General features: G+C 48.3%; 1 protein-coding gene across 26 annotated transcripts in view; it reads left to right on the forward strand.

The window, feature by feature from the left end:
- NFASC (neurofascin) overlaps positions 1–12760 on the forward strand; it is a 200828-nt gene that overhangs the window by 135417 nt on the left and 52651 nt on the right. For 19 of the 26 annotated variants that reach the window (XM_078004025.1, XM_078004018.1, XM_015119392.3 and 16 more), the window contains 3 exons: positions 701–871; positions 11282–11393; positions 11831–12015. In XM_078004025.1, the coding sequence (XP_077860151.1) occupies positions 701–871; positions 11282–11393; positions 11831–12015 (468 nt within the window). Of the gene's footprint in view, positions 1–700; positions 872–5149; positions 5201–11281; positions 11394–11830; positions 12016–12760 lie in introns of all 26 variants that reach the window. The other 7 variants (XM_015119315.3, XM_078003948.1, XM_078003979.1 and 4 more) reach the window with 1 other exon arrangement.

Genomic DNA, 12760 nt, shown 5'->3' on the forward strand with positions numbered 1-12760 from the left:
CCCCCATGAGATGAATCCGGTACCTCAGTTGGAAATGCAGAAATCACCCGTCTTCTGTGTCGCTCACGCTGGGAGCTGGAGGCTGGAGCTGTTCCTATTCAGCCATCTTGGTGCCACAGTAGTGCTTTCTTCTTAGGGATAAAAAACAAAGGTATACATTATAATTGATGATTACATTTTTACTAAATACAGCAAGGCCAAGTTCAATTTCATTTAATTCAGCAGACAGTTGAGTGCCTCCTATATGCCGAGTCCTAAGACAGGTGCTGGGGCATAAGATGAACAGATCATGGTCCCTGGCCTCAAAGTGCTCTCGCTGCTAGCTTGAGAATTTGAGCCTTGGGGAACACCTGAAGGCTTGTGTTCCTTCTGCTGGCCCCACAGCCAGTGAGATCTTTTGTGGCGTGAATAGGAGAGAGAAAAGTGTGGCCACAGAGCATGGACATGGTGGGCAGACAGGTCTACGTCTAAACTCCTGCTCTCCTCTCTGCCTTTGCAATGCTGAACGTATTACATCCTCTGCTTTCTGATCTGTAAAATGGGAATAAGCCATACTTCAGAGTTGAGAGGACTAGACCAAGTGATGTCAAGCTCCTGGTCGCCACCTGACCCTCTGTAAAGTATTCTGTTGCCAGGACTGTGGTGGTGATGATTACTGTTATTACTACTAACCTGCTGCTGTACCTCTGTTTTCTTATAGCCATGGAGCCCATCACCCAAGACAAACGTGTCTCTCAGGGCCATAATGGAGACCTGTACTTCTCCAACGTGATGCTGCAGGACATGCAGACCGACTACAGTTGCAACGCCCGCTTCCACTTCACCCACACCATCCAGCAGAAGAACCCTTTCACCCTCAAGGTCCTCACCAGTAAGTGCAGGCCCCTGCCCAGGGGCTGTGGGCCAGGGAAAGAAGCCCACTGACCCCACCCAGCCCTAGGTACCTGAGTCTAGAGGGAGACTTCTCCTTGAGGCTGACCTAGAAATCCTTCCAACTCATGGTGCCTGAGCCACTTCAGCTGCTCTTAAATGATCTCTCTTGATTGTGAAACCTTGAGTTAAACTTGGTCCTACCCTAAGTCAATTCTTCTTAAATTCTGGTGGGAATCAGAATCACCTTAGAACTTGGCAGCGTACCCAGAACCAGCCTATTGCACCTCAACAGCCCTAAGCCTCTTTGTTCTTTATGAGCCCTCCAGGTTATTCAAGTGCACCCCAGAGTCTGAGAACCACTGCTTCCAGTGGTCATCTAGAACCCCTCTCCGGACCCAGCTTGATTATTTCTTTTATTTCTTCTCATTGCTTGGGTATCTTTATTTCTACAAGAAATAGCAGAAAATATGAAAATTAGTGGAGACACCAAAATAAATTGTATTTGATTCTGTAATACGTATATGCTGAACCATATGGAATTGCTATGTTTGTAAGTTGCAGGCTTATGTTTTCGTTTTATTTGTTTTCATTTCTATTCCCTGATTCTGTTTGACTGGTACAAAAGCAAATCAGCATTTCCTGACCCATTATAGCGTTGGTGGCTCTCCCTTGAGGAGAGAGAGAAGCTTAGTCAGAAATGTTCTTCTTGGCAAGGACAAAGCAGCCTAGAGCTTTTGCTGCAAAGTCTCAGCCCACTCAGGACGTTGGAAGTTCTCTATGTTGCTGCACACCATGGATTTGTAACACGTCTTCCATAAAGGAGCCCCCCAAAGAATAGACCTTAGTCTGGCTCATGCTGTGGGTGTTGTTTTTGATGCTCTGGACAGTGAGGATGGTCGGGGAGGCCAGTAGAGATCACCATGTAGGTGCTGGCAGTTTGCAAAGGTCAGAGAAAATAGGCTGACCCTGGCTTCCTGGAGCCCCTGCAGAGGTGGTGGACAATGGCTCCCCGGGTGGATGTGGGTCAGGAGAGGTTCGGGCGACATCACTTCTCATTCTGGACAGGTAGGGGGTGTGACCATTAGCATTCTGTTTCTTCCTCCCCGTCCCTGCTGATGATGGAGGCAGGTGGTCCTGAGAGCTGACACAGCCCCATGCTCCATTTTCACCATGGCACAGAGGTGGATCCAAAAGGAAGCAGCTTCCTTTTTTCTTCCCCTTCTCATGGTTTTTTTTCTTTCTTTCTTTCTTTCACCTTTTCATTTTCTTCCTGTTTCTTTTTCACTTCCTTCTTTATTTCTCCTCCCTCTTTCTTGTTCTTTCTTCTTTTCCCTCTCTCTGTTCTGTCTTGGAACTCCATTCTGCCTCCCTCTAATCACTGCCTCCTGCCTCTGCAGTGTCCCCACGCACTGATCTGCGTTGGTGCTGGGCTGCCAAAGGTGGTAGCCGGCAGGGTTGCCTAACACCTGCAGCAAGCCCCTCGCGTTACTGGCAGGGTGACCTGGCTTCACTCTGCTTGCTCCCCTGTCCCTGGCTTTCTCATTCCTGACCCAAGCCCAGGGAGACCCCTTGGAGGAGGAAGTTGGTTTGTCTGCAGTGTCTCTTCGGTCCTGCCAGCTGGCTGGGCTGGGGAGGACACTGTGGTCTGCCCAGGACCTCGGAGTGGCCTCAGCAGTCAGGACAGGACTAACAGCATTGGCAAGGGGAGGAGCAGGGATGTCAAGAACAAGATAAGATGCTCGCTGAGCTGAGACTGGACAGCCATCAACATCACCGCCAGGGCCCCTCTCTCCCTGCCCGGATGATGCTGGAAGTCAGCCTGCTGCTTTTGGAACTGAGTCAGTTGACCTTCTGCCATCCTGGGCAGAGCCCATCACTGTCACTCAGAGTAGAGCAGTGGCCAAGAGATTGAGGTGGTGAAGAGTCTTCCTCTGTAGAATTAACTAACTTCCTCTGCAGTTAGAGATTTAAACAACATGTTGAAGTTGGACTTTCCAGAAACACTCTTTTCTCTACCAGAAAAAGTAAGGGATGTTTGTTAATGCTTCATTTCTTGGTCCTCTATTCCACTGAAAACTCTTTCCTCTGAATGGCGAGAAACCCCCTAGGTGATTGGAACAGAGCCCCGTCAGCTTCCTGGAGTTCTCCCAGGGGCAGCTCTGGCTAGGAGCAAGTTCTGGGCATCTGAGCCAGCCCAGAATTGGGCACAGTTGCTTAAAATAGCACAGTGGTGCTCTCTCTACTTTCCTGTCTGGAGAGGACACAGGCTTTCTCTTGTACCTTCAGAACCAGGTCTGGGGTTGGAGGCAAAGCAGTCAGGCAGGGGCCGCTTCAAAGGCCCTATTCTCACCAGGCGCTCCTGTCACAGTTTGCCCATTTGGGAAGAAATAAATCTTATCATGTCCCATTTTTATTACCTGCATTGAAGGAAGTTGACAATGGTATGTAATGCAAAATACTGGGTAATCTGAAATCATTTTTAAAACCTGGGATGCAGTCAAAGATAAGCAGTGGAGTTGGGCTACAAAGCTGGGCCCATCCCACTTTGCCCATGCTGTAACAGGTGCTGGGTGCCTCCTGATGCAATAAGAGGCAACTGTGGTAAGCGAGGAGGGTCCTCCCTGAGGCAGACACCAGAGCACATCCCTTCTTCTCCCTGATGTCTAAATGACCTTCTTGGAGCAGTCAAATAAGTTTCCCTGAATTTCTCACATGTGCTCCAGAATTCACAAACCATGAGGTCAGTTCTGGGGGTGGGCTACTTCTCTGGAGAGAGAGAGGTTGCATTTCACCTGGTGACATGGGAGCATGAAGGAAGGGCTGTGTCATCTGTGTTTGCCACCGTCCACCCCCAGGGGAGGAACAGAGTTGCCTCCCGAGACCAGCTGCAGCCCCAACCTGCCCTTGGGCCAGCCCATCTCTTCGTTGCATTGTGGATTAGTTCCTGCCTTTAGCTCCAGATGGATCCAAGCAGACTTCCCAAACAGGCTGGGTCTTTATAACAAACCCTATCTTAAGAGAGAGTTTTGAATAATGAAAATCTTCCTACCAGGTGGTAAGCAGATTTGGGATGCAATGCAATGCCAGGCCCAGAAAAGGACTCTCATACCTCTTGCAACTAGTTGTAATGGGATTGGATCTGTCGTCAAATATGCAAATGTTTTGGCAGAGCCCCTGTTGTCCCTCAGGCAGTTGGATCGTGTTCTGAGCTCCTCAGGGCCATCTGCTTGGCTTCCAGTCAGCTGCACCCCACCCCCTTTTAGTACTGTCACAGTTTGGACCCAGTGGCTGGGAGGGACCGGAGGTAGAGAGGGAAAAGCTCCTTTAGGCCACTGGTGTGATGATGTGTCCTCTTCTGAAATGTCTTTCTCACTAAGGAGTAAATGCCACAAGTTTGAATTACCTAACATTGGAACTGAAGCCACTGATCTTGCTCCATAAGGAATGTCTTCAATCCTGCATAGTCTAGAGAGCTTCGAACCTCCAGAATGTTCAGCAGGACTTTCCTAGTCTGAAGTGTAGAACTCACAGCTTGCACTTTCTCCTGTCCCAAGCTCCATTTCTAAATTCTAAAGCCTGAACCTCAGGGATGCTCTCCCCACCTCACTGAACCACTCCCGGCATCCTCTTACAAGGAGGGCTTTCTGCCAACAGAGACATCTGCAAGATCATAGTGGTACCCACCTGGTCAGACTCCAGTGACACATGTTGCTGGGTGTGGCCAGGGCCCCTTGGCCCCACTCTTTTGGTCAATGACCTCCTCCCATTTACCGCCAACCCCCTGCAGCTTAGCTTCTGCCCAGGCAGGACTTTGCTCTTCCCCGGAGCTCACTAACACTCCTTTCTCTTTAGCTGCTCCAAGAGCTGGCCTGACCCAGAGTCCTGGGAACTGAGGATTTTGATAAGAAGGAGTTGTTCAAAAGACGGCTACAGGACACCACTAATCCTTCTCTCATTTGTTTGAAAATATAGCAGGACCAAATAATTAAAGTTCAAACCTAATTTCTTTAATTAAAAAAAAAAACATTATTTTATTATTGCCTTCTTTTGCAGGATTTAACCTTTTTTTTTCCTCCTTTTGTGGGCTGTTTTGTGTTGCTTGTTCTTCACTGAGCGTGTTGCCTTTCCAAATATGCCGTGTCTTTCCTTTGCAAAAGACCACTGCTGCCCTCCTCGGTTGTTTTTGTGGCTTTGCATTTGTTTTTTCTCTCCCCGTTTATGCCTCTGTGACTTCTCCGTGGCCTCCTGTTTGCTCACCCTCTTTTGTTTATTACAGACCACCCTTATAATGACTCGTCCTTAAGAAACCACCCTGACATGTACAGTGGTGAGTCGCAGCGGTAACCTTGGGAGTAACCTTGCCTGTGCTAACCCCAGTTTGCCTAACTTGACTGATACCACGTCATTAACTCCTGCTGGGTGGCAGCTGGCCCAGCCAGGGTGCCAAGGTGACACCTCCAGAAGGCTGCCTGCCAGGAGGCAGTGTGGGGGTTTGAGGTGGCCCACCTGGTGGTGTGGTCTCCTCTAACAGGCATGCCTGAAGTTGCTGAATTCTCAACAAGTTGTTCAAACCAGGGTAGGACTTCAAAAAAACTTCTTGAAAAGCAGAAACTTTTACTGAAAAGTAGAAGCTTAGGAATCAGGGATGGACGGATGGAGAATATCTTAGAATAGGTGAGTTCCATAGTGAAGAGGAAACAGGAAGTCTGGTTCCTTTTGGTGGCTAAAAGAACACAGAACGCTTGTTAGTATGTTCAGTTAACTCTTATGTGTCTAGATAGGAATTGCCTGCTTTGTAATCTCAACTTAGTTACCGGGAGTACCATTTCACAGCGAGGTCCCATGTCTCTTTAAAATCCATCTGGAGTAAGAGCCCAGCTCTGAGTTCTCTTTCAAGATGAGTGTAAATGAGGTGAAACCATCCACTGTACCCTCTCACCTGGGCCTCTCCCCTCCTCTGGTAGTGTATGCAAATCCAGTGCCCACCAGTCCACACTTGCGAGATGTGGAACAATTACAGTGAGGCATGGTTCTAACTCATCACACAGCTGGTTGCTCAGTCTGATTAATAAGGTAATTGGCTGTTTCCACACCTGAGTTACCCCTCACCATGGCTCAAATATGTGTTATTTTCCCTGAGCAGCCAGAGGCACCATCATTTGCTGGCTCTGGTGAGGCAGCTGGCCCCCATCATTAGTTATGCCTCAGAAGCTGAGGCTGCAGGTCTCCAAGGGACATCACTGTGGGCTGAAACAGATAGGAAGTGTCTGCACTGCGATGTGCTAATATAAAGGATGATGAGTGACTGGAGTAGGGGATGGGATGAGGGAGCGGGAGTCAGGGAGAGAGGCAAAGGCTCTAACTTGGCACCAAGCAGCTAGAACCACACTGAGATCCTGCCAAAGAGATTTACTACCCAAGGAATCAGGGGACCTTTGTTGGATTCTAAGCATTGTTTGTTTTCAAGATAATGGGGCCATCCACTATTGTGTTAAGAGCCCCAGAGCCCTGGTATGGAATGGGCCTTGTTCTAAATTAGATTCCAGGTAATCTGTTATAGGAAGTATTCTGTAAGCCAGAGTGTATCAGAGCCAGAAGGTCCCTTAGAGACCATCTGGTCTAAGTTCCTCACTTTATGTAAGATAAGTCATGCAGGCAACATACGCATAGAGTTGTTTCATCAATGGAATAAGTTCGAGTGATTCTGGTCACCTAAACCAGTTTGTGACCGTTGATGAAACTATTCTTGCACGAGAATGAGTGGGAGTTATGAGACCCATCCAGGACTAGGAAACAAGCAAAGCTTACAAGAGTTTATGTGGAGATTGACCCCTTGTCCTCAATCCAGGGTAGGATGGAGTTGACCCAAGTATGAAGCTGCTGGAAAGGATATAAAGTCAAAGGGAGACATATTTTGAACACAAGGCAGCTAGGCTGATGCTTCTAGCAAGATATCAAAGGGAAAAGGAAGGAAGGAGGATGACTTCTTTCTGGAGTGCAGGCATCTGGACAGAGAGACTTGGTGAAAAGTGCCCAGTGCATCTGTTTGGCTCTGAAATATGGCATGTCCCTTTTGTAGCAGGAGGGCTACCCCATACTTCTATTTTGTTTTAGTGATTTCTAGAGTGGATTGGTATCCTCTGAACGTTGCCAGGTGCCCCCTGACCTGCTGAGTGGCAGGAGATTCTGGTCTGAGATTGTAACTTACCACTTAGGGTTCACCCAGGTGAGGAGATTAAGGAGGTGGTTAAGAGTGTGTGCTCTGAGGTACACTGCCTTGAATTAAATCCAAGGTCCGGGACATACCATTGAGTGATGCTAGGTAAGTCATTTAGTCTCAGAACTTTAATGTTCTCATCTGCCAAATGGATGTATTACCTGTCTCATAGGATTGTTGTGAAGATTAAACAGGATAATGTGCTTATGGTTCCTAGCATGTGTTGGGCACATTCTCGATACTTAACAAATGTTACCCATTATTGGTTTTAAAGGGAATGGTTTAGTGTTGACTGTATCCTGGATAGTTCTTCTATGTTTCTGAAATTAAGAAGGACACAGAGAACTTAAAGAGAAGCCAAGGGGGAGAAAAGCAGGCGCAATTATAGGAAGAAAGTACCATAGAGGGAGAAATTGTAGGGCAGACCAGAGAGACAAAAGCTGTTCAGATCCTCAGCTGTGCTGAGAACTGCATAAGAAGAAAAGTTCCAACTACTGCATATGGGATTTGGGTTAGACTTACAGGAGAAATTTCCTGGCACTGAAAGGTATCAAATATTACTAGACAAAGAGTTTTTCCTATCTTCTGGGGTTGTTTGGTCAGCCATTCCTAGAGTGAGAGAGGTGGATGAGATGCCAAGAATCTGGCCCTATGAGTCTCTGGTTCTCAATTCTGAGAATCAAAAGCAGCAAAGTGGTCTGGATGTAGGATCCAGATGCTCCTAAAAGCTGTTTTTGGCAGAGGTCCTCAGATACGTCTGATTCATTGAACTATCTTGTCCTGTTAACACATAGCACTTGACAGAGGGGGGCAACTAAGATTGTCAGCAGTCTTGGTGTTTCCTCCAAAGAGATGATCAAGAGGCATTTTTCACTGGACCTTTAAGGCCAGCATGATCAAGGCATTGTCATCTGTTGTCTGCTCGCTGACCATATTCCCCCAGAAACCCATGAGCCCAGTCTGAGCCACAGCTTACGAGAGCAGGAGAGGACTGGCTGTCCCTGGGCAAGAAGTCAAATGGGCCTGTGAGGGAAGCTCTTCCTGAATCCACACAGATATGAGCTTTAGCATATGAACTCTGAGTTTGATCAGGCATTAAGTCAGACCCCACTCTGAAGATCAGGGCGAATAACTAATACTCTCCAGGGACCCCTGCCTCCATGATGAAAGAGGGTGTCCCATGATAAGACGAGATAGTCATCTGCCACCATTTAGAGTTTCATCTAGTAATCACTGTTGTCTTAGAGTTTTCCTGTCTCTACTTCTGCAGGGAAGGAAATTAGGCACCCTCTTTGAGAACAGTGGCTCTCAAAGCCACCAGCTATATTATCCTTCCTAAATTTTCATATGAGTTCCTCTTGCTGCAATTGACTGCATTTCTTCATAACCTTTCCTTTAGGGCCATCCATCTCATTCCTTAATGATATCGTGTCCCCCAAATCTTCTTCAAGTTTCCATGCCTTTAAGAATCCAACTGAGGTGCCTTCAGAGCTGCTGAATTCCCTCCTCAGCTTCTTTTTCTCCACGTTGGGCCTGAGTTTTTTAATAGCCACTGAGGAGAGATGGGATCTTAGCTGAGATAGTGAGAATAGTAAAACACAGTGGAAGAGTTTCACCAGAGCACCTCACCAAGACAAAAATATCTTTCTCCTTTACCTCTTTTGCCCTTGGGTTTTCTTTGGTTTGAATAAGAAAGATATTCCTGAAGCTGACTGTCAGAAGTAGGAACAAGTGGGATGCCCATCTTTAGACAGAGGCAATGTAGAGTGGGTGGAAAGCACAAGTTTTTGATGCTAAATGGCACATAATCAAAAACATAACTAGCTTGTAACCTTGGGCAAGTCTGTTGACTTCACTGAGCCTCAGTTGCCTCTGCTGAAAATGGGGATACAACCCTCCAGGTTTGCTGTGAGGATTAAGCATAAATGGTGGTGTGGTTGGAGCTGTCAGCACAGTGCATGGTCCCTAGCAAACGTTCACTGAATGGTGGCCCTGATTATGACCTCTGGCTTTTAGGATGCTCTTCCCTTTTTTTGAACTTTGGCTTTTTTCCAGTAGCTTCTCCTTCTTTAGGGTAATTCTATTGTTGCTAGCCCACATCCTACAAATGCAATATTGCTATAACCTTTTTATAGTGACAGTTACAGCATGTCAAGGCACCCACAGCGGGACTCTGTGCTAAATTTTCCTCCTTCCCATCATTATTGCTTTGCTGGGTTGTGTGTGCTCGTGGTGTCACATGTTATGGTGTAAATTAAATGTCCATAGGGTCACAGATTAGTTTCTGCAGATTTCGTCCCGGTGTGGAAGGAGTATGATGACTGAGCTGGGATCTCTTCCACATAATCCCAGGGTTCCCAGCTCTCGACGGATTCACCAACCTGACAACAGAGCCTTCTGCCCTAGAATCTCCTTTCCTCATAGTGCCCCTGTGTCTTGGTTGTTTTGGGGATTCCGTGACGGTGGGCGGGAGGAAGCTGTTGGTGTCAGGCTTCCTTGGTACTGAGAATTGGATGCTACAAGAGTTATAGATATAGATGATAACCAATTAACCACATAATGGATTAACCCCTTCAGTAGTCACTATTGTAATGTGTGTGCTGGTGGGACAGATGAGGCATCTACAGAAAGAGAAATAATATGAGTTAAATTGCTGCCTTATTTTTTGTTCTCTTCTTCCCCTTCAGTCCATTCCCCTCATAAACCTTTGTTGAGCATTTGCTGTATACTGTGTATTGTACCATCAGCCTAGTTACCCTCTGCACATGTTTCATCCTTTCTTCTTTTGACAAAAAGATAAAATAGAAGCAAACTCTATGAATTGCACTCCACTGGTACCAAGGGAGAGAGTTGAGTGCCCCAGAACAGGAGCCCCACTGGTGCAGCCAGGCCCCAGCAAACCCAGCAAGCTCCTTTAGGAAGCGCCAGTTACATGGGGATAAAGTGCCCCCGCACTCTGTCCTCACTCTACCAGCACCCATTCACCCATTAAACCCTGGACAACCGTCTTCATCCTCACCCCAGGCGTCTCTGAGGCCTCCCAGCTCCTGGCAGCCCTGCCTTCCCTCCACCTCTCCCTTGTCCAGCTGAGTCTAAGACTCCGTTAAACCCATGGGTGGACTCAGCTTCTATTTTTGTTTTTAGCCATTCTTGTGTATGATCGTACACCTTGGCCAGGGGGTACTTCCTCCAGTTTCCCTTTTGCCTTGGGGTTTCCGGATGGAAAATTCTTATTCTTTTGCCTTCCATCTTACCCATTCCCCTACAGCTATACGAAGAGCTCTGGGGGAAGAGTTGAGGCTCGGGGAAGGTGGGATTCACTCTGTCATGGGTGGATCCATGCTGGCACAACCCTTCTACAGAGAAACAACCATCCTGAAAATGCCAATCTCTGCGAGCCACCTGGCCTTCAAGACCAGTATGAATCTCATTGATTTCAGACCCATGACTGTTCCGGCCTAGTTGAATTATAGATCACCTCCTCCAACTTGGCAGCCACTTTTCTCTCACCCTCTCCCTGAGCAACTCACATGTAATTACTATTCCCCTCCCCAGCCGTCTTCCCAAGTCATTAGTGAGGAGGCAGAATGGTCTTGGCCCCAGAGTGATTTCCTGTCATCTCTGCTCATTAATTCTCTCCATGTCTTTGCTAAGCCATTAATAACTCCCCCTGCATTTCTGATTGTTTGTGCAGGCTTTGTGACTCCATCCCAGCACTTTGTTTTCAGGGTCCCAAAGAGCAGGTTGTCTGTCCTGTGGCCCCAGTACATGCCTTCTCTGCTTCCAGATCCCTGCCTGGGGAGAAGGACCGCTGCTGAGATGGCCTGCTCTGGGGGCCACACAGTGGCCTCTGGGATCCCAACACAAGCTGCTCGGGAGTAGATCTCGCACTGCTCAGACAGCCCCTCCCCGTTTCAGGGAAGGGGAGATTCCCTGAACCTGAGGGAAGCTGGGCTCCTCCGGGCAGATCCTTTCAGAACCTAGAGCTCCTCTCCCTCATGCTGGTGGGGCTAAGGAGCCCTGAGCTTCCTAACACACCTCACTTAATGAGGCCCAAGTCCTTGGGGTGGTTTCAGCTGGGAGGATCCGGCAGGGGCGGTGATGCCATTTCTTTCTAGCCTGACAGCGTTGGCCTAGCGGGGTCTGCCTTCTGGAAGGAGGCTCACAGGAGTTTGTTCTCTCCTGTTTCAGCCCGAGGAGTTGCAGAAAGAACACCCAGCTTCATGTATCCCCAGGGCACTGCGAGCAGCCAGATGGTGCTTCGTGGCATGGACCTCCTGCTGGAATGCATCGCCTCCGGGGTGTATGTGCAGTTTGCAGCCCCTCTTCTAACCACCCTCCAGGAGGATGGGGATAGGAGCTTGTTCATGATCTTGTTAATGCCACATTTAGTGCATACCAGTAGCACAGCGTAAAGAGAAGCAAACAGGCCCTAGTAAGCAGGGTGTTGCAAACCATAGTCATCTCCATCCCATTCTGGCCATCTCTGTTTTGGATAATGAGGAAAGGTGATTAGGCATCCCGTATATGCGTTAGAATCTCGCGGGACGTTAGCTAAACCTTCAGGTTCTCTGTGGCTGAGCATCCTCCTCTGTACAGGAAAGATCAGCTCTTAGAGGACATGCATCCCCTGGGCCCAAGTATACTTTTAGGCCACCTGGGTGTCCCCAGCTCTATAGAAGAGGAGAAGGGCCATGTTTAGTGATAACTTCTTTGTTTCCTGCTTGGCGCCTCTCCTAGCCCGACACCAGACATCGCATGGTACAAGAAAGGTGGGGACCTCCCATCTGACAAGGCCAAGTTTGAGAACTTTAATAAGGCCCTGCGTATCACCAATGTCTCCGAGGAAGACTCCGGGGAATATTTCTGCCTGGCCTCCAACAAGATGGGCAGCATCCGGCACACGATCTCGGTGAGAGTAAAGGGTACGTTGTGTGTATTTCTCATTCTGATTATTTTGCCAACCCTGAACACCATGCCCACCCTTCCCTCTGAGGGTGGTTGGGGACAGAGTGAGTGGGGGAGACTTCCAGCCCACTGGCCAGTGGCTATGGCGATCTGCTATGGATGGTGTCACTCACTGGACGTGAGAGGGTGTGTGCATGCCCGTGCATGGGGCAGAGGGTGTTAAGGGAAGGAGATCCACCCTGACCATCACCCACCTCTCCTTGGTGCCAGCGCTCCCTCAGCAGGTGAATTTCCTCCCACGGCCCATTTGAATCATTCCCAGAGCCTTCTTTTTTCCTTTCGTTTTGCATTCCCGTTTGTGATGTGTCGCGTGAGCACGTGCTGTCTGTGTACCTGTGCATGATGCTGTGCTGCTTTTTAAAACTGGGGAGTGCTTATGGTCAAAATTATTTTTTAAAATCCCTTCCTAACCCCCAAAGCAAAGAGTGATTGCAGGCACCAGAGCGCATGTCGCCATGGGTCCCAGCCATGTGTGGCAGGCTGCACTGGTCACTGTTTGGCCTGGGACTGCACGGATGGTTGAGATGATGATGTCCGAGACCAGAGTACAGGAACTTTCTTAGCACATGGTCGATTGATCTTGTGACCTTGGTTTCAGCACCATACACAAATTAGGGAGTTCTTAGACTTTAGGGGGTGGGGGTTGGGTATCAAGATCTTTAAGAATCTGATCTGAAAGGCTCACTTCTCAGAAAAACCCAC

Source organism: Macaca mulatta, chromosome 1 (genome assembly GCF_049350105.2).
Source record: "Macaca mulatta isolate MMU2019108-1 chromosome 1, T2T-MMU8v2.0, whole genome shotgun sequence".
Lineage (NCBI taxonomy): Eukaryota > Metazoa > Chordata > Mammalia > Primates > Cercopithecidae > Macaca > Macaca mulatta.